This window comes from Sus scrofa, chromosome 6, assembly GCF_054392235.1.
Source record: "Sus scrofa isolate SSC_HxYL_T2T_F1_AM1 chromosome 6, Sscrofa_HxYL_maternal_Yorkshire_Landrace_v2.0, whole genome shotgun sequence".
Classification (NCBI taxonomy): domain Eukaryota; kingdom Metazoa; phylum Chordata; class Mammalia; order Artiodactyla; family Suidae; genus Sus; species Sus scrofa.
This window is the reverse complement of record NC_139388.1, coordinates 18,097,547-18,125,096: the sequence shown is the minus strand read 5'-3', so window position 1 is coordinate 18,125,096 and position 27,550 is coordinate 18,097,547. Positions and strand designations below refer to the sequence as shown.

The window sequence follows — 27,550 nt, the reverse complement described above, 5'->3', positions numbered from 1 at the left end:
TTTTCCTTCATAAAGGTTTTACTCAATAGTTATGTCATAGATAGGACTTTGAAAGTCTTGTTCCTTCTAGGACAAACTTAAGTAACTTCTGAAAATAATATGAGTAAATTAAGAAAGTATATAACCAAAATGGTTAAATAGTATACTTCATTCTATGCCTCATAAGTGTTAAGAAGTTGTATAGTATGTGATAAATTCATTTGAGTAATAAAATGAAAAAAAAAGTTGTGTAGAAAATAATTGTGAAGTTTTAAAGTGAAAAGTTAATACTTAGAAAAAAATGACATGCCATATTAAAATAATTGTGGAACTCAAGTTATTTTTCCTATTCCCCAAATTATTGTAATCTGTGTTGCTGTATATTATTTAAAATTACTGTAGAACACTAGCTTGAGGAAAACAATAATAAAATACAGTCAAGAAGTAGTGATATAAGTAACCGGAAACTAGTAAATGGACTTAAACTTAGATCAGAAATATTTGTTAAAAAAGAGCATCACCTACCAGTTATTCTTGGACTTAATAATCTTTTAGAAACCAAATATCCAGTAGACCTGCAGCCAGTACATTTTCCAGTGGAGATGCCAAGTGTGATGACTGTCAAGCCCGAAGTGTTTTTAACAGAATGAATACTCTCTCTCTTCAATGCAGAACTATGTTGGCACAGTGGAGGTGCCAGGAATTTTATTTTAGAATGTCTGATGTGAAACCATAGTCTTCAGATTCACCAGCTTATTGAGATAGTTAATAGAGACATAGAAGAATAAGGCAATTAGTTCCCAAACCGTTTGTAAGAACTTTTTTTTTTTTGGCTGCACTTGAGGCCTGTGGAAGTTCCTAGGGCTAAGGATCAAACCCATGCCACAGCAGTGATCCAAACCACTGCAGTGACAGTGCTTGATTCCTAACCCTCTGAGCCACAAGAGAACTCCCTGAAAGAACTTTTTGAAAGTCTTTTTACTCTTTCAGGTGCTAAAGTAAAGTAGCCTTGTAAATAGAGTTTTTTTAAAAGTACCCCTTTTGAAAACAAGATATGAACATTTATAAATACATTTTCTAGTATTAGAGTGTTTGCATCTCATATCAGGGAGCATTCATTATTTGAATAACTAATACATGTGCTAAGTATTAATTCACCTTTTAATTTTTTAAAGCATTTCCAACATAAAGTATCATCTCTCTCTTTTTTTTTTTTTTTTTTGGTCTTTTGAGGGCTTCACCCACAGCATATGGAGGTTCCCGGCTAGGGGTCAAATCAGAGCTACAGCTGCCGGCCTATACCAGAGCCACAGCAACGCCAGATCCGAGCCATATCTGCAACCTACACCACAGCTCACAGCAACGCCAGATCCCCAACCCAGTGAGCGAGGCCAGGAATCGAACCCAAAACCTCATGGCTCCTGGTTGGATTTGTTTCCGCTGCACCACAATGGGAACTCCCAGTATCATCCTTTTTTTACCACACATATTTCCATTTAGCTACTTGCTTGACAATTGAGTGGAAACATGTTATTTACAGAGTTTCCCACCCCACCTTTTATTGTTCATCTCTGAAGTTAAGTCTGTAATATTAGTTGTTTACAACTTTTGTTTGTTTTGTTACCTGAAAGTTAATGAGTGTCCTTAGAAAAGTTAATCAGTGGGCTCTGACAATTCTGGTCTTTACTTTCTGACCCTAAAGCAGTTAAACATTGAATGCTAGCTATCAGATCAACAAAGGTAAGGTTGTGATAAAACATTCCTAAAAAAGAAATAATAATTTACAGAGTTCTTTTTGCTGCGCCACGATGGGAACTCCAACAGAGTTCTTTTTGACATCATCTTATTGAAGCCTTAGAGCAACTCCATGAGTCAGCTCACTGTCCATGCATAGCCTTAATTTTTATTGTATTTATTGATTTGATTACATTGTATATTTTAGTAAAAAGGACATTCATGAGCCCACTGTCCAGCCCAACTTATTTCTGTTGCTCCTTTGTCCTATATCCTTGTCTCCCCTTAAAAGGAAGCCATTGTGGTAACCTTTGTATTTATCCTTTCCTTCTTTTTTTTATCATATGTGTTTTTTTTCCTCTCTCTGTTTTCTTTGCTTTTTTTTTTTAAATTATTATGCAGGTTTCACATTCTTTATTGGTAAAACCTACCTCACAATTGTTTTGAAATTAAATGAGAATATGTATATAACAAACCGTGCGTAGTGCTTTTCCCTCCCCCAAGTGCTCAATAAATGGAAGCTGTAATTGTATTATTAATGTTGTTGCTTTGCAAAGGGAAGAACTAGAAAAGCATGCCTTTTCTCAGCTGTTTGCTTTGTTTTATCACCCTGGGCACTTCTGGGGAAAAGTAAGGGAGTCTGGGGATTGAAGTGTTTTCATCTTTTGCTACAACTGAGCAACATGCGGAATGAAATAGTAGAGAGCGGTATTTGGTTGATCAGCAGTTAAAGAACAATTACTGATTGAGAAGAAAAAAAGAAAGTGCTGCACTGTTAAGTTACCAGTTTTTCCTTTTCTTTCACTGCCTTGTGCCCTCAGGATAGGATTTCTACCTTGAGTTGAATGCAGTGTGGTGAAACTTCTACCCCCAGGTAGCCAGTGTTGAAGGGTAAAAGACCAGATTGACCCAGAAATGACCAGTGACATAAATGGATCAGTTAAGAGTTTACTGAATGCCTAAACAAATAAGCCAGCCAACAGTTCAACTTTGCACCTGACAGTGGGAAGCATTAGTTTGCTTTCAATATCTGAAAATGATTTCTTTCCTCCATTTCTACCTTTCCCCTAATCGCCCTAGGCTCTGCACCATTGTACCAACACAAGACAAATTCTGTCTTCTGAGCTTCTTCCTTTTTCTGCCTTATTTCTTATTTCATACACTTGTTAGTAGTTTATGTTAACATAAATAATAATTATTATTATTATTTTTGTCTTTTTGCCTTTTGTAGGGCCTCTTCCGCAGCATGTGGAGGTATCCAGGCTAGGGGTCGAATCGGAGCTGTAGCCGCTGGCCTACGCCAGAGCCATAGCAACACGGGATCCGAGCCTTGTCTGCAACCTACACCACAGCTCACAGCAACTCCGGATCCTTAACTCACTGAGCCAGGCCAGGGATTGAACCCGCAACCTCATGGTTCCTAGTCGGATTCGTTAACCACTGCACCATGATGGGAACTCCAACATAATTTTTTATTATATCATACTTGACCTAAGTCTACTACATGGATACTTAAGCAGTACACTTATATGGGATTTTGGTCAACTTAAATTCATAATGAACTATTAAGTGAGTTGATTTAGCATTGTTATTGCATAAATTATTAGCAACATTCATAGAAAAAAAAATAAGACAATAGTCACCCTAATTCTGGAAGAGCAAGAGAATAATTCCTTAGAAAACAAAAGTAAAATCATTTCTAGATTTTCAAAAAGAGTGAGAGTGGGTGAATTTGAGTACATTGCACAAGAGAAGTTTTTACCAGCTGTTACATTGAACGTTATTAAATTTCACTTTATTCCCTTGGGCACATATTCTAGCTTTTCTTGATCTGTGATGAATTATGATATATCCCCCTTAAGCCTGTGTCATTTGCAAATTCCATATTTTTGTTCAAGTTGTTGATGTAGTAGCGATCTCCCTCAAGGTTGAACCTATGCATTTTGGTTACTGTTGCTTAGAGTCATATGTTTTATGAAGTCTGTATTTCTTCATTTTGTTCATAAGAACTTTTTAAGATTTTCATCAGATATTTTACTGAATGTAGGATAACTATGCCCGTAGCATTTTCCTGATCCTCCAGTAGAAGAGCCTTAAAAAGCAAATTAGGTTAATTTGTAGCTTAGCCTCCATAATTTCACTTTTCACAAATAGAAGCTATATGAAGAATTTTTTTTTCTTTTTTCTTTTTCTTTTTTGGCTGCACCCAGGGCATATGGAAGTTCCCAGGCCAGGGAATGAATATGAGCTGCAACTGTGAATCACCACTGCTCCATAGTGGGAACTCTGGGAAGAGATATTTTTGTCCATGAAGTTTATTAGGAACATTGAGAGACCTAGCTTGCTCTTGCACTTCTCACTTGTCCTTGTTCTATTCCTCTTTCTTCTTCTTCTTCTTTTTTTTTTTTTTTGTCTTTTTGTCTTTGTAGGGCCGCACTTGCAGCATATGGAGGCTCCCAGGCTAGGGGTCTAATCGGAGCTGTTGCTGCTGGCCTATGCCAGAGCCACAGCAATGCCAGATCCGAGCCATGTCTGCAACCTATACCACAGCTCATGGCAATGCTGGATCTTTAACCCAGTGAGCGAGGCCAGGGATTGAACCCGCAACCTTATGGTCCCTAGTTGGATTCGTTTCCTCTGCACCATGACGGGAACTCCTCTTTCTCTTTTTTTAAAAACAGCATTATCCATGTGTAATTTTCATGTAAAGTTCACCCATTTAAGGTGTACATATTCAGTGGTGGTTAGTATATTTATAGAGTTGTGTAACCATTGCCATAATCTAATTTGGTGATTTTTACCATCCCAAAAAGAAACTTTGTAACCATTCTCTTAGATTCTTTTATAATCTACTAGATTCTTTTAAAAAAAAAATCTAGTAGGGATTATACTTTTGTTTTCTAAGTAAGTCTTTCCTCGGGAAATTGCCTTTCCATTATCAATTCCCATTCTCTTTCTTTATAGTCTGTGTTTATAATCTAGAATTTCATTCCTTTCTCCTCTATCTAACTGATTTAAAAGATAACACCTGTTGTGGCACAATGGGTTAAAGACCCAACACTGTCCCTGTGAGGAAGCAGCTCGATCCCTGGCCTCTTTTAGTGGGTTAAGGATCTGGCGTTGCTGCAGGCTTCAGCATAGGTCACACATGTGACTCAGATCTGGTGTTGCTGTGGCTGTGGCATAGCCCTGTAGCTGCAGCTCTGATTTGACCCCTAGCCCAGGAACTTCCATATGCCCCAGGTGTGGTCATAAGAAAGGGAAAAAAAAAAAAAAAAAAAAAAAAGATAACATGAGAAAAATTCCCAGCTTAACATTTTAGCATAAAGTAAGACTATTTTTGTTTTCGTGGCTTTAATGTACCTGTGCTCTTGTTCAGGAGTTCTTTCACTGGCTAGTGGAAACTGTAAAAAAGTTTAACTTGGATTGAATTCAGGACTAAATGCATTAATATTAACAGCATAATTTATATCCCTTTATTCTTCTTATATTTTATGGAAAGCAAGTTTGAGAGTAAGGCCAGTGTATGTGGTCAGGTTATACAGTTTTATCTTCAAGGGGATCTATTCGAGATAATAGGGTAAAAGAAGAGGTTCATTGAGGATTTAAGTCTTAGAGAAGTTATTTAAAGTAGCAGAGCCAACCCGGTGCTGTCTGAAATCAGAGCCTGTGATGGTAAGGACTATATTAACTACTGTTTTTCTTGGGTAGATGGGATAAAACTAATGACTTCTTTAATTCCCAAACACTTGAGTCAGTTAATCAGAAAATACCTTTGGTAAAGGAATGATACCATGCTTCCTACACCTTTCACTTGACTTATTACTTTGATTTGGGGGTAGGCTATATGGTGAGGGCTGAGATATAATAATTTCTGTAATAAATTCCTTTCCAATATATTTTTTTATTTAAAAAATTTTTTTAAATATAGTTGATTTACAGTGTTTTGTTAGTTCCAGGTGTACAGCAAAGTGATTCAGTTATATATATAATATTCTTTTTAAGATTCTTTTCTGGAGTTCCCGTCGTGGCTCATCGGTTAATGAACCCGACTAGCATCCATGAGGACGTGGGTTTGCTCCCTGGCCTTGCTCAGTGGGTTAAGGATCTGGCATTGCTGTGAGTTGTAGTATAGGTCGCAGACTCAGCTCAGATCCCAGGTTGCTGTGGCTCTGGCGTAGGCCAGCAGCTACAGCACCAATTCAGTCCCTAGCCTGGGATCCTCCATATTCCTTGGGTGTGGCCCTAAAAGACCAAAAAAAAAAAAAAAACAAAAAAACAAAAAAAAATTCTTTTCCATTAGAGGCTATTGCAAGATATTGAGTATAGTTCCTGTACTATGCAGTAGTCCTTGTTGATTATGTATTTTATATATGTATATTTTAATCTTATTCTTTCCCTACTTTCCCCTTTAGTAACCATAACTTTGTCTTCTATGTCTATGAGCTATTTCTGTTTTGTAACTAAATTCATTTGTATCATTTTTTTAGATTCCTCATATAAGCAGTATCGTATGATATTTGTTTTTCTCTGATTTCACGTAGTATGATAATGTCTAGATCTATCCATGTTGCTGTCTGTATTTTTATTAACATTGTTTTTACACCTCTAATTAGACTTAACTTTAGATCCTTCTTTGGGCAAGGTAGTGTTTCAGTCTACAACTGTTTGTTTTGTTTCTGTTTATTTAATTTAATAGTTGGAGAAGTGGATAAATAGCCCTGACCAGTGAAACATGATTAGTGACGAGGCTATTACTAGGTTAAGGTTTTTTTTCCCCCTTGACATAAATGCATTTTGGTAGATCCTCTCTCTTTTTATCTAAGCTAATTTTTATTTTCAAATTACCTTTTTGTTTGGATACCTCTTCTCCCCAAAAAATGTATTGAGTATGCTTCTCTTAAGGATCTCTTGTTTTCAACATGGAATGGGAAAAATAATTGTATTAAAATCAGTATTTGATGATACGGCATTTCTGTTTTAATTAGGTTCCCCCTTCTCTCCCTCCTATATCACTTGAAAAACGGAATTAATTTACTTAAGGCTTTTAGCAACATTTTAACAGGTTGAAAAATTTTAGTCAGGGCATGTTATATTCAGATATATGTAAATTTTGCCAAATGCTTTTAAGGTGATAATTTCAAGTTAACTAGGTATTAGAATTTTTCAAAAGAAAAATTTGATTCTTTATTGTGAAAAAAGATCATTTAATACTAGAACTTTAATTTTAACTTTCCTTCATGACATCTTTCTTATTCCTATCTGAGTCAAACTTAGCATACATATTTTAATGATTAATTGGGAGGATCGAAGTATTTATGAATTCAGTAATCATTTAATTAACAATATTATTTGTTACCAAGGATAATATTATCTTATAGTACTACCTTTATTTTTAATCACTTATTAGTGCGAATAATTAATAATCTTTAATTATTGGAATGTTACATTTCTTGGATTACTAGGCAAGTCTCTTAAACTCTGTGCCTTGATTCTTTAGAAAATAATCATATGATTCTAATGGGTCTTTTGAAGTTTTTTCCAATATTGATTCTGCTACCTTTGGAGAATATCTTAATAATTATTTCTGTCCAAAAACCATATAATAATAACTATAAAAGAAATTTTAAAATATTAGATCTAAATCTGACTTTATGGGCAATTAAAATATTATAAGGTGTATTAAAAAGAAAGTACTCTTTAATCTGGGATACAAAAGTAATCATAATCTAATATAGATAGTTGTGCTTTCTAATTTAAGAGTAAGGATACTTGTGCCATTCTAGAGTTGGAGGTATCTCAGAGTAAGAAGTATTTCCTTAAGCTATAACATTCCTCTTTTTAGCCTCTTTAGGAGGGAAAAATGTGTTATGACAGCAAATTAAAATATTTGATAAGGGTGCTGAGTAAAAGAGCAGGAATAGACTATAATAGTCTATTTGGAGAAGCCAATTTAAAGATGATATACAGTAGTACATGCCATCTTATATGTAAAGGATGATAAGTTATCCTCTTACTTTTTACAAAGGAAGATTCTGGACCATCTTGGAATATTTGATATCTCTTCTGTCTAGTTTTAAAATTTTAATAATTTTTTCTGTAGACCATCAGAAATATGAGGGGTAAAGCCAAGAAGAAAACAGGGTCAGAATGAATGGAAAATTCATTCTTTGATTCAGTAAAATTATATAATAAAAGAGAGTATTTGCTAATAATTTTTACAACAGTAATTATATTAAGTTTTATATGTGTGTGATTAATGTAGTTCTCCTTGTAAGTGAAAAGACATTAATTTTGTGCTCATATATTAGGTTATTGACTCTCTTTTAAAAGAATTGTTTTCCCTTCCCCCCAACAGAATCTGTCTATGATCTTCTCCCAAAGGAGTTACAGTTACCTCCATCTAGAGAAACATCTGTAGCATCAATGAGTCAGACAAGTGGTGGTGAGGCAGGCTCGCCTCCTCCAGCTGTAGTTGCTGCTGGTATGCATTTCATTTTACTTTTTAAAGAAAACTAAAGTATTCTCTGGCCAACATGAACAGTGCTCGCAAAGTTCATTTCAAAGAGTGTGATTTGAGGGTTTGTGGTAGGAGGTTTTAAAATAGATATGTTTAACATTACACATTTTCAGTATAAGTTCTTAATACAATTATTATTTCTTAAAATTTCACCTTGGCACATTAGTGCCATCTCCTAGAATGGATCTTATCTTTGAACTGTGGGAATGGATTTAAAGCTCTTTGTTAACTGCACCTAAAAAAGGTTAAATACTGAGCTATGGATAAAGAATTATATTTGAGACTTTTAAAACAATTATTTAAAAAAATTTGCTCAAGGGGGAAATATTTTATTTTGTATAATCTAAAACAGGGCTCAAGCACTCCTGTCTTCTGTTTGTAGCATATTACTATAGCCTTTTGCCTACTTTTAAAAAATATGTGGTTTTAGACTTATTTTAAATTCAGTTCAAAGTAATGGAAGATTTAAGTATATTTATATAAAGGAATTTTCTTATATCAGTGAAAAAGTATGAAAAGTAATATTTGAAATTTATCAAGTTTATTTTTACTCAGCTCTCAAATCATACACTTTTATAATTATATAAAATTGGTTCAAATTTTGATTGAGTTAAAATATTAAGAAACAAGCTAATAAAAAATCTTAATTAGTGCTAAGTTAGTAAGAATGCTTTCAATAATAGTAGATTGCCCAACTGTAATTCTTCTTTGAGTTGGGTTTATAAACTCCTGTGTTTGGTTTTTTAAAAAAGCATAAAAATTATATATATTCTCTGAATTTTTATCCATCCTACTAGAGGTTTCTTGTCAAATATGATACCTCTCATCTTTTAAAATGGTACTTAAAATTCATTAGAGCATTGTTTTCAGTAAATTATTTTTGTTTCAAAAAGATGGTGAAGTGGAAAGTTGTGATTTAAATGAGGATATTATTGCTGTAGTAGGACTTTGAGTATTTTTCTCATTTGTATTAACCTGTGTACCATTAACCCTGTGTACCAGTCTTTCCCTGAGCTGTGTAGTGCAGTATGCAGCCTTCCTGGTTGAGGGCAGGAAAACTCTAAACATGACCAAGAAACTTACCAGTTCTGCTCACTGTTCATGTGTTGCCAGACATTTTCTAACAGATTCTGTGGATTTAATTGTGAACTTTTTAGTAATCAGATTGTCAGGATGACCTGGTTTCACTTTATATGCACTGAGTTCTAAAGTGTCCCTAAATAATTTTACCTGGAATTTAAAATGTTAAATCTAGTTTGAAAATTGTATCAAATAATAAAATATAAAAAAGTTTTTCAATGAAATATTTCACTTTAAATCCACAGGTAGAAATTGACTAACTGATTTCTTTTGTATCTTTTGAGATTGTTTTTTTACAGACATGTTGAATCAATATGGAACTAAAAGTCTGTTTCTTCTGTGCTTTTTAACATCTGTTGACAGTAGATCCAGTTCCTTTTAAAAGCTGAAAAAAATTTTAGCTAGGTTTGGAAAAAGAACAACACTTCCTTTTAAATAATACCAGACTCAGTTTTAGAAGTTTTTATATATAAATATTGAAAGTTCTTAAATTTGAGTCACTAGTAGAATGTTGATCGTCACTCCCTCCTTCTATAATCCTCTCCAGATAAATTAGAATGAAATCTTTGTGTTGAAATATCATGAAAATAAGAATTAATCAAAGGAAGTTCTGAAGTAGTAAATTCTTACTGGATCGAGAAGTTATTGACAATGTAAAGATAGCGAAGAGAGTAGGGAGATAACCTTGACAATTTCTTATGTTCATACACAGAATGTTTCTATGATCTAAACTTATTTGTAATTTTATTTTTTTCACAAGTTACTTTTAGTAACCAACATAGTCTTATTATAGAATTCTAATGTCTTATTGGTAGAATAGAGTCTTTGTCATATTACGTTATAGGTAAGACAGTTTAAATTGCAGAATAATTATTGTAGGAAGATTAGTTAGTGTGTATCATTAGAGTTGCTTTTTTTATTTGACATATTAATATCCTTAATGACATAAATGTCAAAGAGAGATTTGAAGTATATTACCAGTTACTCAATGTTTCCTGGCCAAAAGACTAGGTATTTAGGGAAAAACACATTAATTTAGACTTCTGTGGTTTTTTTTTAATCTATAGCATTTGCTGTTTAAATATGAAATGCATAAAAATGATGACTCTTGATGTAGTTAATTCTTCAGAATTTTGAAGGAGCCGGATTGGCTGCTATCAGGTATGAGGGCCTGGTGGGAACAGACTTCTAGTTCTGCCATAAAGGTTTGTGTTTCATAAATTGTAAATCAATTTAAATTTTAAAATGTTGAGACTGGGTGTATAGGTATTCATATACATTTAAAATTATTTAATTATTAAAAATGTGTTTCTCAAATTCACCAATCTAGATTTTTTTCCCTTTACATATTACTGACGGAATGAGTAAACATGATGCTGCTAATCCACAATCCAGAATATTGAGTAAAAGAATGTCTCTTAAACCCTTTTCTGCCCCTATACTATTCAGTGTTACAAACTCCCATTAATAACATATTTTTATCTAGTAAGACCCAGGTTGGGAGTAGGGGAAAGAGGGTTTCTAACAATTCAACACAATCAACAGTATGAAATTTGTACTCTTCCCCACTTTTTAAAGACAGCTGTTTTTGTCCCACTGGAAAGGTCCTTAAGAGTTTGAGGTTCAATATGTGAATGAATAAAAGTCTTAGAAGTGCAGACTTTCTTAAGGATAATGGGTTATGGAGTTCCCATTGTGGCCCAGTGGTTAATGAACCCGACTAGCATCCATGAGGATGTGGGTTCGATCTCTGGCTTCATTCAGTGGGTTAAGGATCCGGTGTTTCCATGAGCTGTGGTGAAGGTCACAGTTGCCACTTGGATCCCACGTTGTTGTGACTGTGGCGTAGGCCGGCGGCTACAGCTCTGATTCAACCCCTAGCCTGGGAATCTCCATGTGCTGTGGGTTCGGCCCTAAAAAAGACAAAAAGACAAAAAAAAAAAGAATGGGTTATGACTGTGCTTTCACCACCACAGCCCATGTTCAGTCTCTTACCTGGGAGCTAAGACTGCACATCAAGCCACTGCATGTTAACACAAAAAAGTTATCCAAATGAATTGATGGTATTTTTTGGCAGTATAAGGAGTTGGTCAAGAAGAAATGCAAATTGTGTAAGGGTTCTTTTTGTTTACTTTTTGAATCCTATAGTATAGCTTATAAAGAACTAAAAGGTAAGTATTAAGGAGAACTAAAAAAAAAAATAGTTACACTAGAATTTTGGTTTTTTTGTCGAGATATGGCAGGTATTTTTCTTAACAGCTTTACGAGATATAATTCACACACCAATCAAGTATTTTTAAAAATCTGTTTATAGTGTTATACTTAGATTTTTAAAATTTATTTAAAATAAGAAGTTTTGGGGAGTTACCATTGTGGCGCAATGGAAACGAATCTGACTCCTATCCATGAGCATGTGGGTTAAATCCCTGGCCTTGCTCAGTGGTGTAGGTTGCAGATATTGCTCAGATCCTGCATTGCTGTGGGTGTGGCGTAGGCTGGCAGCTATAGCTCCAATTTGACTCCTAGCCTGGGAACCTCCATATGCTGTGGGTGCAGCCCTAAAAAGCAAAAATTAAAGAAAGAAAGAAGTCTTTAACAGAAGTGAACAGTAAATTTTTATCTTCATTTTAAGAAATTATTTCCGGAGTTCCCGTCGTGGCGCAGTGGTTAACGAATCCGACTAGGAAACATGAGGTTGCGGGTTCGGTCCCTGCCCTTGCTCAGTGGGTTAACGATCTGGCGTTGCTGTGAGCTGTGGTGTAGGTTGCAGACGCGGCTCGGATCCTGCGTTGCTGTGGCTCTGCCGTAGACCGGTGGCTGCAGCTCCGATTCAACCACTAGCCTAGGAACTTCCATATGCCGTGGGAGTGGCCCAAGAAATAGCAAAAAAAAGACAAAAAAAGAAAAAGAAATTATTTCCTTGTTCTGGTCCTAAATGCTATTTGTCTGTCCTCATTTTGGGGTGTGGTATTATATTTATTAGTTTATATCAAAATATGATTTTGCTAAGGTTGCTATATCAAGTTTCTTTAAGATTTTTAAATTCTAATTCTTGAGATAAACAATGAATTAATGAAACTGTAGGTTTTATAATTCAGCCAGAGAATCTTAGGAATAACTAGTTAGTAATTCTTTTTTTTTTAATAATTGTTTTTATTTTTTCCATTATAGCTGGTTTACAGTGTTCCGTCAGTTTTCTACTGTACAGCAAGGTGACCCAGTTAGTTACACATACATGTATACATTCTTTTTTCTCATATTATCATGCTCCATCATAAGTGACTAGATATAGTTCCCGGAGCTTTGTTGTTTATTTTCATAAATCTGTTATTTTACTCTGAGTAATTATTTATTAGTCCTCTTTTATTAATAATATAATCTCAGAACACTAATACTTTGTAGCCTTTTGTTTTGTTTTGTTTGTCTTTTTAGGGCTGCACCTAGGGCATATGAAAGTTCTCAGGCTAGGGGTCGAATTGGAGCTGCAGCTGCCAGCCACAGCCATAGCCACAGCCACAGCAACGTGGGATCCAAGCTGTGTCTGAGACCTACACCACAGCTCACGGCAACGCCAGATCCTTAACCCAGTGAGCAAAGCCAGGGATTGAACCCACATCCTCATGGTTACTATGGTTACTATGGTTACTACTCAGGTTCAGAACCTGCTGAGCCACAGTGGGAACTCCTGTAGCAATTTTAACATGGAGAGGTATACAGTAATAAAGCACATATAATAGAAATCTCTGTTGAGTATCTCCACTTATTGGAACACCAGAGGTTTTTAAAGGATTAATTTAAATTAATTTTATATGAAGCAATCTATATAATAAACTTTTCTTTTGTAAGAGACTTATTAAATAGTGCTTTGAATTTTATGCTACAGCAGGTACCTAGTAGGTGTTTTCTATACTGAAAGAACTTAATTGAGTGCTATTTACACTCTAGGAGAGATACTAGAGAACTAAATAATGTCCTATAATCAAAGAACAGCTATGCTTTAATTCATGACAGACGTCTTACTCACCTCAATTAAAATCATAGGAATTTCTAAGCCATCCATAACAACAAAACTACACAAACTGAGTTGAAGAGGAGTTCCTGTCACGGCTCAGTGGTTAACGAATCCGAATAGGAACCATGAGGTTGCAGGTTCGATCCCTGGCCTTGCTCAGTGGGTTAAGGATCCGGTGTTGCCGTGAGCTATGGTGTAGGTCGCAGACGCAGTTGGGATCCTGAGTTGCTATGGCTGTGGCATAAGCCTGGGGCTACATCTCCAATTCGACCCCTAGCCTGGGAACCTCCATATGCCACGGGTGCAGCCCTAGAAAAAGCAAAAAGACAAAAAAAAAAAAAGAAAAAAGAAAAAAAAATTGAGTTGAAGAGATTATAAGCTATCATCTTTGAGTTCTTACTATATGATAGGAATTGTACCAGACAATTTACATATCATTATATCTCCGTCCTTCCAGACATAAGATACTTTCATCTTTCCCAGTCCTTGCCATTGTACTTTAGGGAATTTAGCATTATGTTCTGTCACTTCAGGTAGGGAAACACAAGATCCTGGGCTAGGCAGTGTGCAGGATATTGAGTTGAAAAAGCCATACCCTTTCTTCATCTCTGCAGTTTTCAGGCTCTACAAAATGAGAATATGATTTCTAGAAGAATATAATTTTTTTATAAAAGTGATTCACAGCAACTAGGAGTTCCTGTCGTGGCACGGTGGAAACGAATTCAACTAGAAACCATGAGGTTGAGGGTTTGATCCCTGGCCTTGCTCTGGGTTAAAGATCTGGCGTTGCTGTGAGCTGTGGTGTAGGTCACAGACGCGGCTCAGATCCCACGTTGCTGTAGCTCTGGAATAGGCCAGCGGCTACAGGTCCAATTACACCCCTAGCCTGGGAACCTCCATGTGCTGCGAGAAGCGGCCCTAGAAAAAGCAAAAAGACAAAAAAAAAAAAAAACAAAACAAACCAACTCTTTATTCTGTCTTTTAAAATTACATAGTAAATTCAAATACATACATTTATACATGAAAAAAATTTGTGTGTATGTATGTATAGATTTATGCGACCAACTACATTATTAGAATAAAAGAAAGCATCAGCAAACTTGGGTCATAATAACTAATTCATAAAGAACTTCCTATCAATTCAGGAAACTATCCATATTATAAATTTTCACAGACAAAAAGTACACATGGCCTGTTACTGACTTATTTCCTAAATCTTTTTTTTTTTTGCTTTTTAGGGCTGCACTCGCAGCATATCGAGGTTCCCAGGCTAGGGATCTGATCAGATCTATAGCTGCTGGCCTATGCCACAGCCACAGCAATGCCAGATCCGAGCCGTATCTGCGGCCTATACCACAGCTCATGGCAACGCTGGATCCTTAACCCACTGAGCAAGGCCAGGGATTGAACCCTTACCTCATGGTTCCTAGTCAGATTGGTTTCAGCAGCACCATGATGGGAACTCCTATTTCCTAAATCTTTACCTTTTTGGCCTCTTAATAATTTTAAGCAATTTTTATAAATGTTAAGATTTATTCATCTTCTGATAGAATAAGCACATTTTATATTACCTGAGTCTATAGAATAGGAATTTACAACTGCCCACAGACTCTCAATCATTCATAGGAAAAAAATATATATTGCATACCCACAATTTCTTTTTTATGTGTCTTGTAGAATTTCATATTGATATTAATGCACAGAAGTGAGCTTATTTTTTATGGTACCAGTAAATTGATAGATAATAAGCAAGAAAGTATTGCCATAACTAATTGTCTTATAATAATTAGTTGTATAAAAAGAGTAATTAGATTGAATAGAAACACTTCAGCTGGGGCAGTAGTGAGGGGAATGGATTAGGATAGGATGCAACGAAAGACTTCACCTGTTTCTATGACATTATTTCTCTTCTCCCATATGTGAAATATAGTAAGATTAGCATGAGCTTTGGAATCATAAAGACCTAATTTGAATCTGATTGCTGTGATATCATTTCTGATTTATAGACAGAATCTCTGAAAGTTAAGTAAATTTCTAATATTACCCCTATAGTTAGACAGTAATAACTACTTTTTCTTAAAGGTGTTTTGAAGATAAATATATAAAATACTTAATATTACCTGATAATTAGTGATCTTTCAGTGAACATTGACCTCCCACCCACATGGATTTCTCCTTTCATTTCTTAGTGAGGTTTTTAGAAAATAGATCTTGAGTTCCTGTTGTGACACAGCAGAAACTAATCTGACTAGTATCCATGAGGATGAAGGTTCGATCCCTGGCCTCTCTCAGTGAGCAACTGTCCAGCGTTGATGTGAGCTGTGATGTATAACACAGGCTGGTAGCTGCAGCTCTGATTCAGCCCCTAGCCTGGGAACTTACATATGGCACGGGTGTGACCCTGAAAAGCAAAAAGGAAAAAAAAAAAAAAAAGGGAAAGTAGATATTTTTAGAAAAAAAAAAAAAAAAAAACAAGTTTTTTAACCGTATTTTGCTTCTTTCTTTCCATTATCACTCAGTCTGTTTTTTACTTTATTTTGTAGTTTTGCATATCAGACAACACATTGGCCATGGGATTTCCTTTCTATTTAACTCTTTCATGTTGGCACTCTTAAGAACCCTTATAAATAAAAGAAGTATTGATAGGGGATTCCCTTGTGGCACAGCAGGTTAAGGATCTGGCATCATCACTGTGGCAGCTCCTGGCTCAGGAACTTCCACATGCCACAGGTGTGGCCAAAAAAAGGAAAAAGAAAACAAAAGATAGAGGATGATGAATCAGGGAGAACAGACATTTCCCAAAGAGATAATTCTGCAGAGTTGACTGTGTTTTTCTTAGAATTCTCTTCCCACTTTTTAAAAAACGACATGATAAAATTGATCAGTTACCAAAACTGCTAGTAGAGCAGTTTATGACTTCTGTTTTTTGCCTGGACGGTGTATTTTATTAAAAACTGGATGCAATATGCATTCTAATCTATATCCAGTTATACAACCTGAATAATTAAATTAGAACATTTCAATAATACAAATACAATTTTTACCCTTTTTTTGGTCACCTCTAAAAAACAGAAATGTTAAAACATTGGACTGGAAATCCCTGAATGCCTTTATTATTTAAACTACATTAAAATGCATTGTATGATAAAGCATTGAAGTAAACTTCAAGTAGCATCCCTGAAAACTGATTTCTCTCCAATTCTTAAGTTAATGAGGTGGTAATCTCTCTTTTTGTCTTAAAATAACATTACCTTTCAGGTAGTGTAATAGCTGTCTTTAAACAACAGCAAAACACCCTGTTCTTCCTGGGGTCTTTGATAACAGTAATTGTAGTCATTGGGTTGTGTAATTATTGCCTTTTGCATTGGTAATTTGAGGATGGGGATTCTTTCTAGGCTCTGTTCTCTTCACCCCGTAACACAAGTGATGCTCCCTGCAGTACTTTATTGCTGGATGACAGAAGTCATCTTTCTCTTCCAGTAGGAAAGGATTTAAATGTAAAGTACATATTTTATGCTGTGCTTATATACTTTGGGTTGAATAGCACAAAATATGTATTTAAAACACTAAGTGTCAGGACGCTTACAAATTTTGTAAGCATTACATTTTTCAGGAAACATTTTTTATTAAAATATAATTGATTTACAGTGCTGTGCAGGAAACTTTTTTATTTTTTGGCTCCCCTGTGGCATATGGAGTTCCCAGGCCAGGGATCAGATTTGAGCCGTGGTTTTGACCTAAGCCACACCTGCAACAATGCCGTATTCTTAACCACTGTATGGGCCGGGGTGGGGGTGGGGGTTTTAACCTTCTTCCCAGTGCTCCCAGGACACTGCCAATCCTATTGCACCAAAGCAGGAACTCCAGGAAACGTTTTTTAATAAATACTCTTGAATGTATTTACTAACTGCACTCAGACAAAATACATTTATTTTAGGAGAATTCAGATTAAAAATGGGAGAATAAGTATTGTGAATTATTAGAACTCTGACTGGTAGTTTGATGGACTTGGAAAGAAAGATAGTCTCCTATACATCAGTAACCTTTCAACTTCAGCAATAGTGTTAATTATATGTTTAAGTAGAGCCTCTAGGATTAAACATTTTATGCACAGTATCATATCTAATTTAAATGTGTAAATAGTAACCGTTTTTGAGAGTTAGAATGAGGAGTTGTATGGAAGTTGGCCTGAAAAATTAAAATACTCTTTTGCTGCTGAAATGTAGGTATTTTTTACTGCTTGAGTGCGTTGATCAGCACATATCCTCTTCTACTCTTTAAGGGACTTTGGGTAGTGGCACAGCCTAAAACAACTAGAGAGAAAATTCTGGCTTATGGATTAGATTGCATTAGTAAACAAGAAAACTAATTGGTGAATATGAGTTAACAAAATTTTTTGAGTAAATATTTCCCCACATGCACTTATTTGGATGTTAATAATTTAATTTTTAAAAGTTTGTTTTAAAACATTGATTATTATAGCATGTAGACTTATGTTGGGTGGGAAAAGTACAGATGGGAAATTGAAACTGTTTTAAACATGTAAATTAAATAATCAACCCTACAATTTTTGTTTTTTGTTTTTTTGTTTCGTTTTTTTGTTTTTTGGTAAAGTAATCTGGATTGCTTATTTTATATGCTGGGATGCTAGATGTTTTTTCTATTAATACACTTAACTTGCATTCTAGCTTCGCCATTCAGAGACAGGCATCGTGTGGTGGGTTGTGTGACAGTGTCTGTCAATAGTGAAGACAAATAGTGCCAGAGACACTTAACCCATCCAATCTCACCCAGGGTATAGGTCGGTCTCGTTTTCAGACTTCTTAAGTCTTTTTTTCTTTCTTTCTTTCCTCCTTTCTTTCTTCCTTTCTTTTTTTTTTTTTTTTTTTTTTTGTCTCTAAATAGTGGATTGATACTGATTGAAACTAAATCTTTCTGTAAAGTTTTAAACTTTACATTAATATTATAAGAAGAAGAAAAGTAGAACAAAGTTTGGCATGTAAGGTGTTGACAAAGCAGGTTTGCAGCCACTTTGTGTATTCTAGATTTTTAATCCCTTGGCAACATGAATGTTGACCTTATAATTTTTTTCTCTCAGTATCTTTCTTCTTTGATCTGAAAATATGTCCTTGTATCTGGTGACTTTTATCAAATAAGATGTTTAGATTTAAAGTTACTGTTACCAGTAAGAAAAATGAAATACTTTAAGAGAATAGCTGAGATTGAACAGTGTTTTAGAACAGAAATCATTTCCAGATAAACTTCATTATTACTATTATTTTTCTGAACAGTCAGTAGTTTACTCCTTCTTTGTTCCACTATTGGTTCACTTAGCACACTTGCAAAATTTTATTGCTTTTTAAAGGAAACTCAACTGATTTTGCCCTGATGTTGAAAATAAAATAAGAGTGCATTTTTAAACGCTAGGGACCACATTTTTGTCTTGAAAACTTATTTAGTTAAATGTCATTTTGGTCATTTTTTAAATCAGTGAAAGGTATTTGTTTCTTTTGAGGACTTTAAAGAATGTTTCTAATTTCAAAGCTTTCTATAAAAAGTTTAGTTCTATATAAAGTATCATCTCTTTTTTATGGTATTTTAAGAACTAAAATGTGAAAATTTAATTTCTTCACGAATCTAGAACTAATAGTTCTTAATTTTAAAGTATACTTTAGGAGTTCCCTTAGTGGCGCAGTGGTTAACAAATCTGACTAGGAACCATGAGGTTGCGGGTTCGATCCCTGCCCTTGCTCAGTGGGTTAACCATCCGGCGTTGCCATGAGCTGTGGTGTGGGTCGCAGACGCAGCTCGGATCCCGCGTTGCTGTGGCTCTGGTGTAGGCTGGTGGCTCAGCTCTGATTGGACCCCTAGCCTGGGAACCTCCATATGCTGCGGGAGCAGCCCAAGAAATGGCAAAAAAGACAAAATAATAATAATAATAATAATAAATAAATAAATAAATAAAGTATACTTTAAGCAAGCAATATATAAAACATACATGAGTTTCTATATGTGATACCATTTAAAACTATCTTTATCCTTCCAATCAAATTAATGATACAGTTGACCCATGAATAACACAGAGGTGGAAGTGGGTAGCGGTACTGTCCCGTAGCACAGTCACAAATCGATCTGTTACTTTACAGTCAGCCCTCTATATCCTCGGCTCTGCATCCACAGAATCAATCAACCACAGATTGCATAGTATTGTAGTGTGTATTTATTGAAAACAATTTGAGAATAAGTGGATCTGCACAGGTCAACACTGTATTGTTCAAAAGTCAACTGTACTTGCAATTTCTGGGATAACCATGTTGATATCTTCTGCTATTCTTTTTATCCCAACTGCTTTGAATATTCATAATGAACCTTAATGATTCCATCAATTCTTAAAAGAAGCCAGATATACAATTTACATTCACCACCCTTACTGGCATTTGGACTGGTAATCGGCTCTTGCTAATAATAGAATTATTAAATTTAGATATAGAACACTATAGATGCAATGCTTTCCTTAAAATTATTCTTTTAAGATTATAAATTTCTGTCAGTAATTTATAAAAATGGCCTGTCATGGAGTTTCCGTCGTGGCACATCGGAAATGAATCCGACTGGGAAACCATGAGGTTGCGGGTTTGATCCCTGGCCTCTGCTCAGCGGATTAAGGATCCTGCATTGCTTTGGCTGTGGTGTAGGCCAGCAGCTGTAGCTCCGATTCAACCCCTAGCCTGGGAACATCCATATGCTTCTGGTGCAGCCCTAAAAAGCCAAAAAAGAAAAAAAAAAAAGGCCTGTAACTTTTTCCTTTTGGTTTACTGTGCTCTCTGTGGTCACAGAAAATGATATGGAAAAATAAAATTCTTTGAAGTTCAAAGATAATTTTTTCCTAAAAGAGAAAAATCAATAAAAATTTATTCAGATGTTACACAGGTAACAAAATGATTTTAAGAAGAAATTTAAGGAAAACTTTCAATTTGCAGTTCCCATTGTGGTGCAGCTGAAGCAAATCCGACTAGGAGCCATGAGGTTTTGGGTTTGATCCCTGGCCTTTCTCAGTGGGTTAAGGATCCGGTGTTGCTGTGGGCTGTGGTGTAGGTCACAGATGTGGCTCGGATTTGGCATTGCTGTGGCTCTGGCGTAGGCTGGCAGCAACAGCTCAGATGGACCCCTAGCCTGGGAACCTCCATATGCTGTGGGTGCAACCCTAAAAAGACAAAAGACAAGACAAAAAAAAAAAAAGAAGAAGAAGAAGAAAAACTTTCAACTTTATGAAGGATTGTTAAGGGATTTAAAAAGCAAAATTATAAGGTTATAAAATAGAATACATTATGACTCTTCTGCTTGGTGAGAAAATAAAACAATTATTAAAACCTTTTTTTTGTTGGAGTTTAACTTTAATAAGCAACAGTTAAACATAGTCTCTGCATTCCTAACATATAAAAATGGAGATTCAAAACCGAAAAAGGTGGGGAGGGGTAGTTTACATGTTTTGTATATAAGAATCATAAGTAAAAGATAATCTATAGAAGAGGCAGGATTACGTCAGCATTTTAATTCTATAGGATTAGTTAAGGTATTTCTTGATATTTAGTAATAGTGACTAAAAGTTTTTTTTAAATACTTTGAGAAGATTTAAAGTATTTCTAGGAATGTTCTTTTGTGCGTTTCTGGGAATACTTGGAAATGACAACCTAGTGTTTAGAAATCTAAAATGTTCATGCTATTATTTTATGCATTTACTTTTTAATAGGGAATATTAAGAATGTTGTTTTTAGTACATTTATGGATTAATACACAAGGAGGTGGTTTGGCTTAAATATAGTTTCAAGAAAGAAAGTTATTAGCACATTCTTTGTAGAAATAATGAGTAGTTACTTTTAAACTCTTAAGTTATTACTCCTGAACCTTCCCTGTATCCAGATAGTAAATCTTTTTTTTAAAACCTAATGTGTGTCCATTATGAACACATTGGTACATTTATTTACCAATTTAACTTAATATAACTCAACATACATATCAAATACTGGCATCCCATAAATTAGTTAAATTAAAAAATTGAATTTTTACTGTATACAAGTCATAGTGTGTTAGGTGTCAGGAGGCACGGTCTAATATGAGAAGGATGTTGTCCTTGCTGTCAAGGGGCCCATAGTCTTATCCCCTACTTCACCACTTCACTTGGCATTATTAATGCACTTAGGTGATGTCTTGCTAACCAGAATGTAACATGCTTATGCAAAAGGTTTTACACACTATTTTTATCATCATTAGAGAAACAATGATACTATCATAAAGAGTTTTATAGTTTAAAAAATTATCTTACTTGTTACACTCTTAACATGAGTAGAAACTTTGTAATTTAGGGTTGAACTGAGGTAGCCTTTAAAAAGTGATTTTTTTTTTTTGAATTAAAGAATGCTTACTACTGTCTTCTGACAGAGTTTATGTTTTCACCTTTATAGTATTGTGCTAATGAACTTTTAAATTTAGTGCATATATCCAGGAAACTGCAGGTAAAATATTTAAAATGTGTGTTAGGTATCCAAGGAAAATATATAGAATATTTTAACTTACGTAGGGTGTGAGATCACAGTTTGGTATATTTGTCTCAGAACAGATATTTACGTACAGTGAAATCAGTTGGATTTTATAACCATGATTTTTTGACAAAATTTGCAAGATAAAATTATACATACCTGAAAGAGCAATGCTAGGTTATATCTTGCATATTAAATTCATAAATACCACATAACTTGCTTTTGAATTCATGATTACATTTCACCTAATTTTCCATCTGTCATGGACAGGATCCCTGAGATGTTTATATTCTGCATTCTCATATGCATAGTTGACACTCAGATTAAAGTGATGGAAAGCTGCTTTATAGAAATACAAGCCCACAACATTGATGCTGCATGCTTTGTGTTCCCCTGAAAATACTGCATGCTGCATACTTGTATTTCTCTGAAAATGAGAAAGGCTCATACACACACAAAAACTTAGTTTGATCTTTGCCAATAGTTGGAACAGATGGAGGAATGTTAGACATAATACCTTTTCTATTTTTTCTAAAATGAGTTCTGTAGAATTTTTCAAAAAATAAGGAAAAAGCTTGTTATTTAAACCCAAAGTGGCTACAAATCAGCTCCTAAACTGTCACTGACATTAGCATCTAGATTTTGTAGTTTTTATAAATCTTTTTAAATATTTATTTACTAAGAAAACATTGCATTAATGCATGATACAAAATTGATAAATTTTTGTTTAAATTGGAATGCAGTTTAAAGTGACTGAATTTTTCAATTTCAGCTACTGCATTTGACAGGGATACAAACTGGAAAATGGAACTGGTATCTTCTAATTGCTCTAGGCGCTTTAACATGTGGTAGTTGGGAAAATTTTTTCTGTGTGGCATTATGTAGATCACATTGATGGCTAATATTAATAACTATTCTCCAGCTTTGACAGCAATGAAAAAATGTGGATGAATTTAGTTTTTTCAAATGATTTTAATGTTTTGGTACATGTTTTCAATTTAAAAATAGATCTTTGGCACTGGCTTTTGATTATCTAATATTGGCATTCTTGCATTTCACTCTTTGCTTAATTGATGTGAATGTTGTAATTCCAGTAACTATATATCACAGTTTTAAGTTTTATCATACCGCTTTGACAGTGGCACACTTGGCTACATAGATAAAAATTAATTCTAGATTTATTAAACATTTTTAGTTGTCACATGTTGCCTGTTTTTGTATGTGTGTATGATTAAAAACCTTTCTGTATCTTATGTAAGATAAAATTGTATAGGACAGATGACTTCCAACCTTAACATTATCAGTGTACTTCCTGAAATTATGTTGTGAAGGGCTTAGTAGTAGTATTTTTCAATGAGCTGTTCCGCCAGTTGCCACACATTTTGAAAAGATCTACTTTTAAGTTTTTTTGTTAGGCATAATAGATTCATGATTTTATTGGGAGGAAAAAAAACAAAAAAACAAAAAACCTTTTTGTGAGAACTCATTCTGGTTCTCTCCAGAGATTTTTTTAAACTCTTTTTTGTTAGACTTCAGCCAACATATTTTATTGTTCCTCACCTGAGGAAATTCCCTTAAAAGTTAAAATCAAAAGAGTAAAAACAGACAGTGGTAACCAGTTGCTGAATGTGTAATCAAGTACTTTGTAAGAAAAATCCATCCAATAATCACTCCTTACTCTGCTTTTCATTCTACCTTAAAGGATGGATTTATGTATTTTAGAGATCATGGTTTTGAACTGCCACTTCCAACTTCTGGAGACTATTAGTGGTTAACTCGCTTATTAATCTTCTTACAGCCCAGCATGTTCCAAATCAAACCTTTGTCACTTTTATTTCTTCTAGATTTTACAGCAGTCATAGTGATGGTACCAGTTCCATTTTGCCCCCAATTCAGTTGATTATATATTTTTTCTATTTATTTCTCATTTTATAATTGATATCTGCAATAATCAGCAGCTCTTTTCTCATTTATTTTCTCATATTTTTATTCCAGGATTTGCCTCTGAAGCAGGGAGTGTCTGCATTAAAAATGACCTGTAGTTCTCTGCTTCATAGGTTAGAAACTTATTTTAATATTTTGTGGCTAAGCACAGTCCCACTTTTCAAATTCTATAATGAATTATTTAATTGGCATTGAATGTGGACCACAAGCATATTCGATATTGGGGTTTTTTTATTATTTTAAATGATTAAAATTCAATAGAAAATCTATCCGAGGCAATAAAAGCTTTATTTTTGCTTTACAGCTTAAAACATTAAATTAGATTTAAAAAAATTTATCAATTGTAACACAAGTAAAATAATGCTATTTGGGCATTTTAAAAAATTGCATTTCTTAGGTCTTGTTTTGCTTGAAGCATTTATATTCTAAAATGTAACCAAATTCCAACTATTCATTTTGGGGAAAAACAATCACTTCACAAATCACATTTTCAATGGGACTGCTAGCCAGTGTAGGTGAAAACATGTATAGTGTATTTACTCTTAAATTGTACACTGCAGATGCTTCTTCAGCTCCCTCCTCTTCCTCCATGGGCGGTGCTTGCAGCTCCTTTACCACCTCTTCCAGCCCTACCATTTATTCTACCTCAGTCACCGACAGCAAGGCTATGCAAGTGGAGAGCTGCTCCTCAGCCTTGGGGGTAAGTAACCGAGGGGTAAGTGAAAAGCAGTTAACCAGTAACACAGTTCAGCAGCATCCATCAACCCCGAAGAGGCACACAGTCTTGTACATCTCACCACCACCTGAGGACTTGCTGGATAACAGTCGGATGTCCTGCCAGGATGAGGGGTGTGGATTGGAATCTGAGCAGAGCTGCAGTATGTGGATGGAGGATTCCCCCTCCAACTTCAGTAACATGAGCACCAGTTCCTACAATGATAACACTGAGGTACCTCGTAAATCACGAAAACGAAATCCAAAGCAGAGGCCGGGGGTCAAACGACGAGATTGTGAAGAATCTAACATGGATATATTTGATGCCGACAGTGCCAAAGCACCTCACTATGTGCTTTCTCAGCTTACCACGGACAACAAAGGCAACTCAAAAGCAGGAAATGGGTTGGTATTCACATTTTTTTAAAATTCTCTCACCATTATGCAAAACGAAAAAATAAATCATTCATTTTTCTTAATTGCTCAGCCCAAATTTGCATCTAAAGCAAAGATAGTAATTTTATCACTGAAATAACATGAAATTTTTAACTTACAATCAAGTTTCACTAGAGAAGAAAACAAAGTATCAGTAGATTTTACCAATAGGTATCTTAGTATGAGCATGATTAAGTAGTAGAAAATGGAAATAATGTTTAGAAATAACTTTTAAATTTCAAATGTGTTTATATTTTAAAATAATTTTTAATATTTTTACTCATAGAAATAATTAGCAGTGCAACAGCTTAGCTAAAACCACTCAAACATTTACAAAGGGCTAGTTTGTATTCTCTTTTACATTGTCTCTCCATATAGTTCAGTCGTTTCCATTTTTGTGAAGATTTTAGAATTTATTTTTCTTTTTTTCTTTTATTTGATGAAAACAAGAAAAAACTAAATTGATGGTTTGATTCTCACTTTAGATTCATGTATTTATTTTAAACTTTTTCTTTAATACATTATACCAATTTGGGATTTTAAAAAAATTAAATTTTTTTTCTGTGATTTTGGATTATGTAATCTAAAGAATGATACAACAGGATCATGGTACGCATTTGAGCTTTCATTCATCTCTGCCAGTTCACAACATTCAGTAAATATATTTCGATAACTACATTGTAGGTTAACCAGGGAAAGTGTAATAACATTTGTCAAGACAAAAATCTCTCATGAAATAATTCATGGAACAGAAACTCATTTTGATAACTACATTGATATTCACTTCTAAAGTACAGAGTACTGTGACTTATTTTTAACTTTTTAATTCCTTTAATACTTTTATTGTAATATTTAACTGCTAGACTTCAATTAGATTTTCCTACAGTATATTCAACATAGTTTGATACAATTTAACTCACAGAATTTTCATAGATTATTTTTTTGGGTTGCAAGGTCCTTTAGTTGATCTAGGACCTCCCACCATTTCAGATTGTCACAGAATGTGATGGAAAAGTTTTTGATTGGTTCACTAACTGATTACATCAGTAAGTTAAAAATCTATTGAGTATTATAGAGAATATTCTTAATGTATATTATATTTGTCCTTAAATATTCTCTCAGTATATTTTTAAAGTACTATCTACCATTTAAGCAATGATTATTCTGTACTACTTTTCTACTCTCATTTAAAAATTCCTTGGGGTGATGTAGTTAAATAAAAAATGCACATTTAAATGGTCTCCATTTTTAGGAAGTCCAGATTAGTAAAAGAAAACAAGGTATACCTTTTCCTAAAGAGTTGCCATTAGCAGGGTCAAAAATTCTAGAAAATATTTGTAGAACTATTACCTGTAGAATAATGTCTGAAACATAGTAGCACAGATCTAAAAGGCTCTTGTGTGTCTGTCATTTAATATAGATATATGTTTATTTGGGCTTTGATTGAGAAAGTGGGTTTTTTAAAGTTCCATAGTAGAGATTTTCATCTTTATACTGAAATAATGTTAAGGTTCAAATGAAGAACAAATTTTGGCTTACAGTTAGTCAACACACATGATTTGCAGTTGCTGTTAAAGAGATATCTTGACCTACATCTTTTCTGCTTCTGCTTTTGTATGATAGATATATCTTAGAAATGATTTGAGGTTACCCAGGGAAAGTATAATAACATTTGTCAAGACAAAAATCTCTCATGAAATAATTCATGGAACAGAAACTCATCAAGCAGCAGAAGAAATGTCCAGCTTCTTAGGTAATGGAAAAATATTTGACACTAGCATATGAAAATGATGGAAGAAGTTTAAATTTTGAATTTATCAGAACAATATTGAGGAAAGGGTAAAACCATATGTAAATACAGAAAAATAGGCCTTTGAAAACAGTTGTTAAGAGGATCTCAGACTAAAGTCCTGTATTCTTCAGTAAGAAAGATGTTAGAAATATGAAAGAAATTTTGCCATAGATTTACAATTTATAGGGAGTTTCTGTTGTGGCTCAGTGGAAACGAATCTAACTAGCATCCATGAGGACCAAGGTTCGGTCCCTGGCCTTGCTCAGTGGGTTAAGGATCCAGCGTTGCCATGAGCTGTGGTGTAGGTTGCAGACGTGGCTCAGATCCTGCCTTATTATGGCTGTGGTGTAGGCCGGCAGCAATAGCTCTGATTCCACCCCTAGCCTGGGAACTTCCTTATGCTGCACCTGTGGCCCTAAAACAAACAAACAAAAACAACAACAATGAAATGAAGCCAAAAATGCCTTAAAAACTAGTAACTTGAATGACTGCTTTTCTAAGAATTAGTTGATGTTTTTATTGTTTGACACAGCTAGAGATCTAAATATGTATGTATTTCACTGTATGTTTAAACTTTAAGAATAAAGTTAGTTTTAAGGTCTTTTAAATGTATTATTTCAGAAATTGTTTGATTACATGTGCTGTTCTTCTTTAAGTCATAATGCATATACTTCAGCAACTTACTCAATGGTCTTCATCCCAAATGAAACATTTTATTTTACTGAGATAGTAAAATTAACTATCATCTGTTCACCCTCATAAGTATTAGCGTGGCTAACATAAGTGAGTGTAGAAACCGTATC

At 34.5% G+C, this 27,550-nt stretch overlaps 1 protein-coding gene and 1 long non-coding RNA gene across 29 annotated transcripts in view; one reads left to right on the top strand and one right to left on the bottom strand.

Moving 5' to 3' along the window:
- NFAT5 (nuclear factor of activated T cells 5) overlaps nucleotides 1-27,550 on the top strand; it is a 126,704-nt gene that overhangs the window by 45,251 nt on the left and 53,903 nt on the right. For 4 of the 28 annotated variants that reach the window (XM_084959725.1, XM_084959721.1, XM_084959726.1 and 1 more), the window contains 4 exons: nucleotides 8,072-8,197; nucleotides 18,014-18,126; nucleotides 23,858-23,919; nucleotides 24,367-24,925. In XM_084959725.1, coding sequence (XP_084815851.1) covers nucleotides 24,396-24,925 — 530 coding nt within the window. In that variant the 5' untranslated portion in view covers nucleotides 8,072-8,197; nucleotides 18,014-18,126; nucleotides 23,858-23,919; nucleotides 24,367-24,395. Of the gene's footprint in view, nucleotides 1-8,071; nucleotides 8,198-18,013; nucleotides 18,127-23,857; nucleotides 23,920-24,366; nucleotides 24,926-26,574; nucleotides 26,709-27,550 lie in introns of those variants that run through there. The other 24 variants (XM_084959733.1, XM_084959727.1, XM_084959734.1 and 21 more) reach the window with 8 other exon arrangements.
- LOC146402230 (uncharacterized) lies at nucleotides 9,325-14,286 on the bottom strand. Its single transcript, XR_014805585.1, has 2 exons — nucleotides 13,597-14,286; nucleotides 9,325-12,753 (listed from the first exon to the last, which is right to left on the bottom strand). It is a non-coding gene; the product is annotated as an uncharacterized LOC146402230 (long non-coding RNA).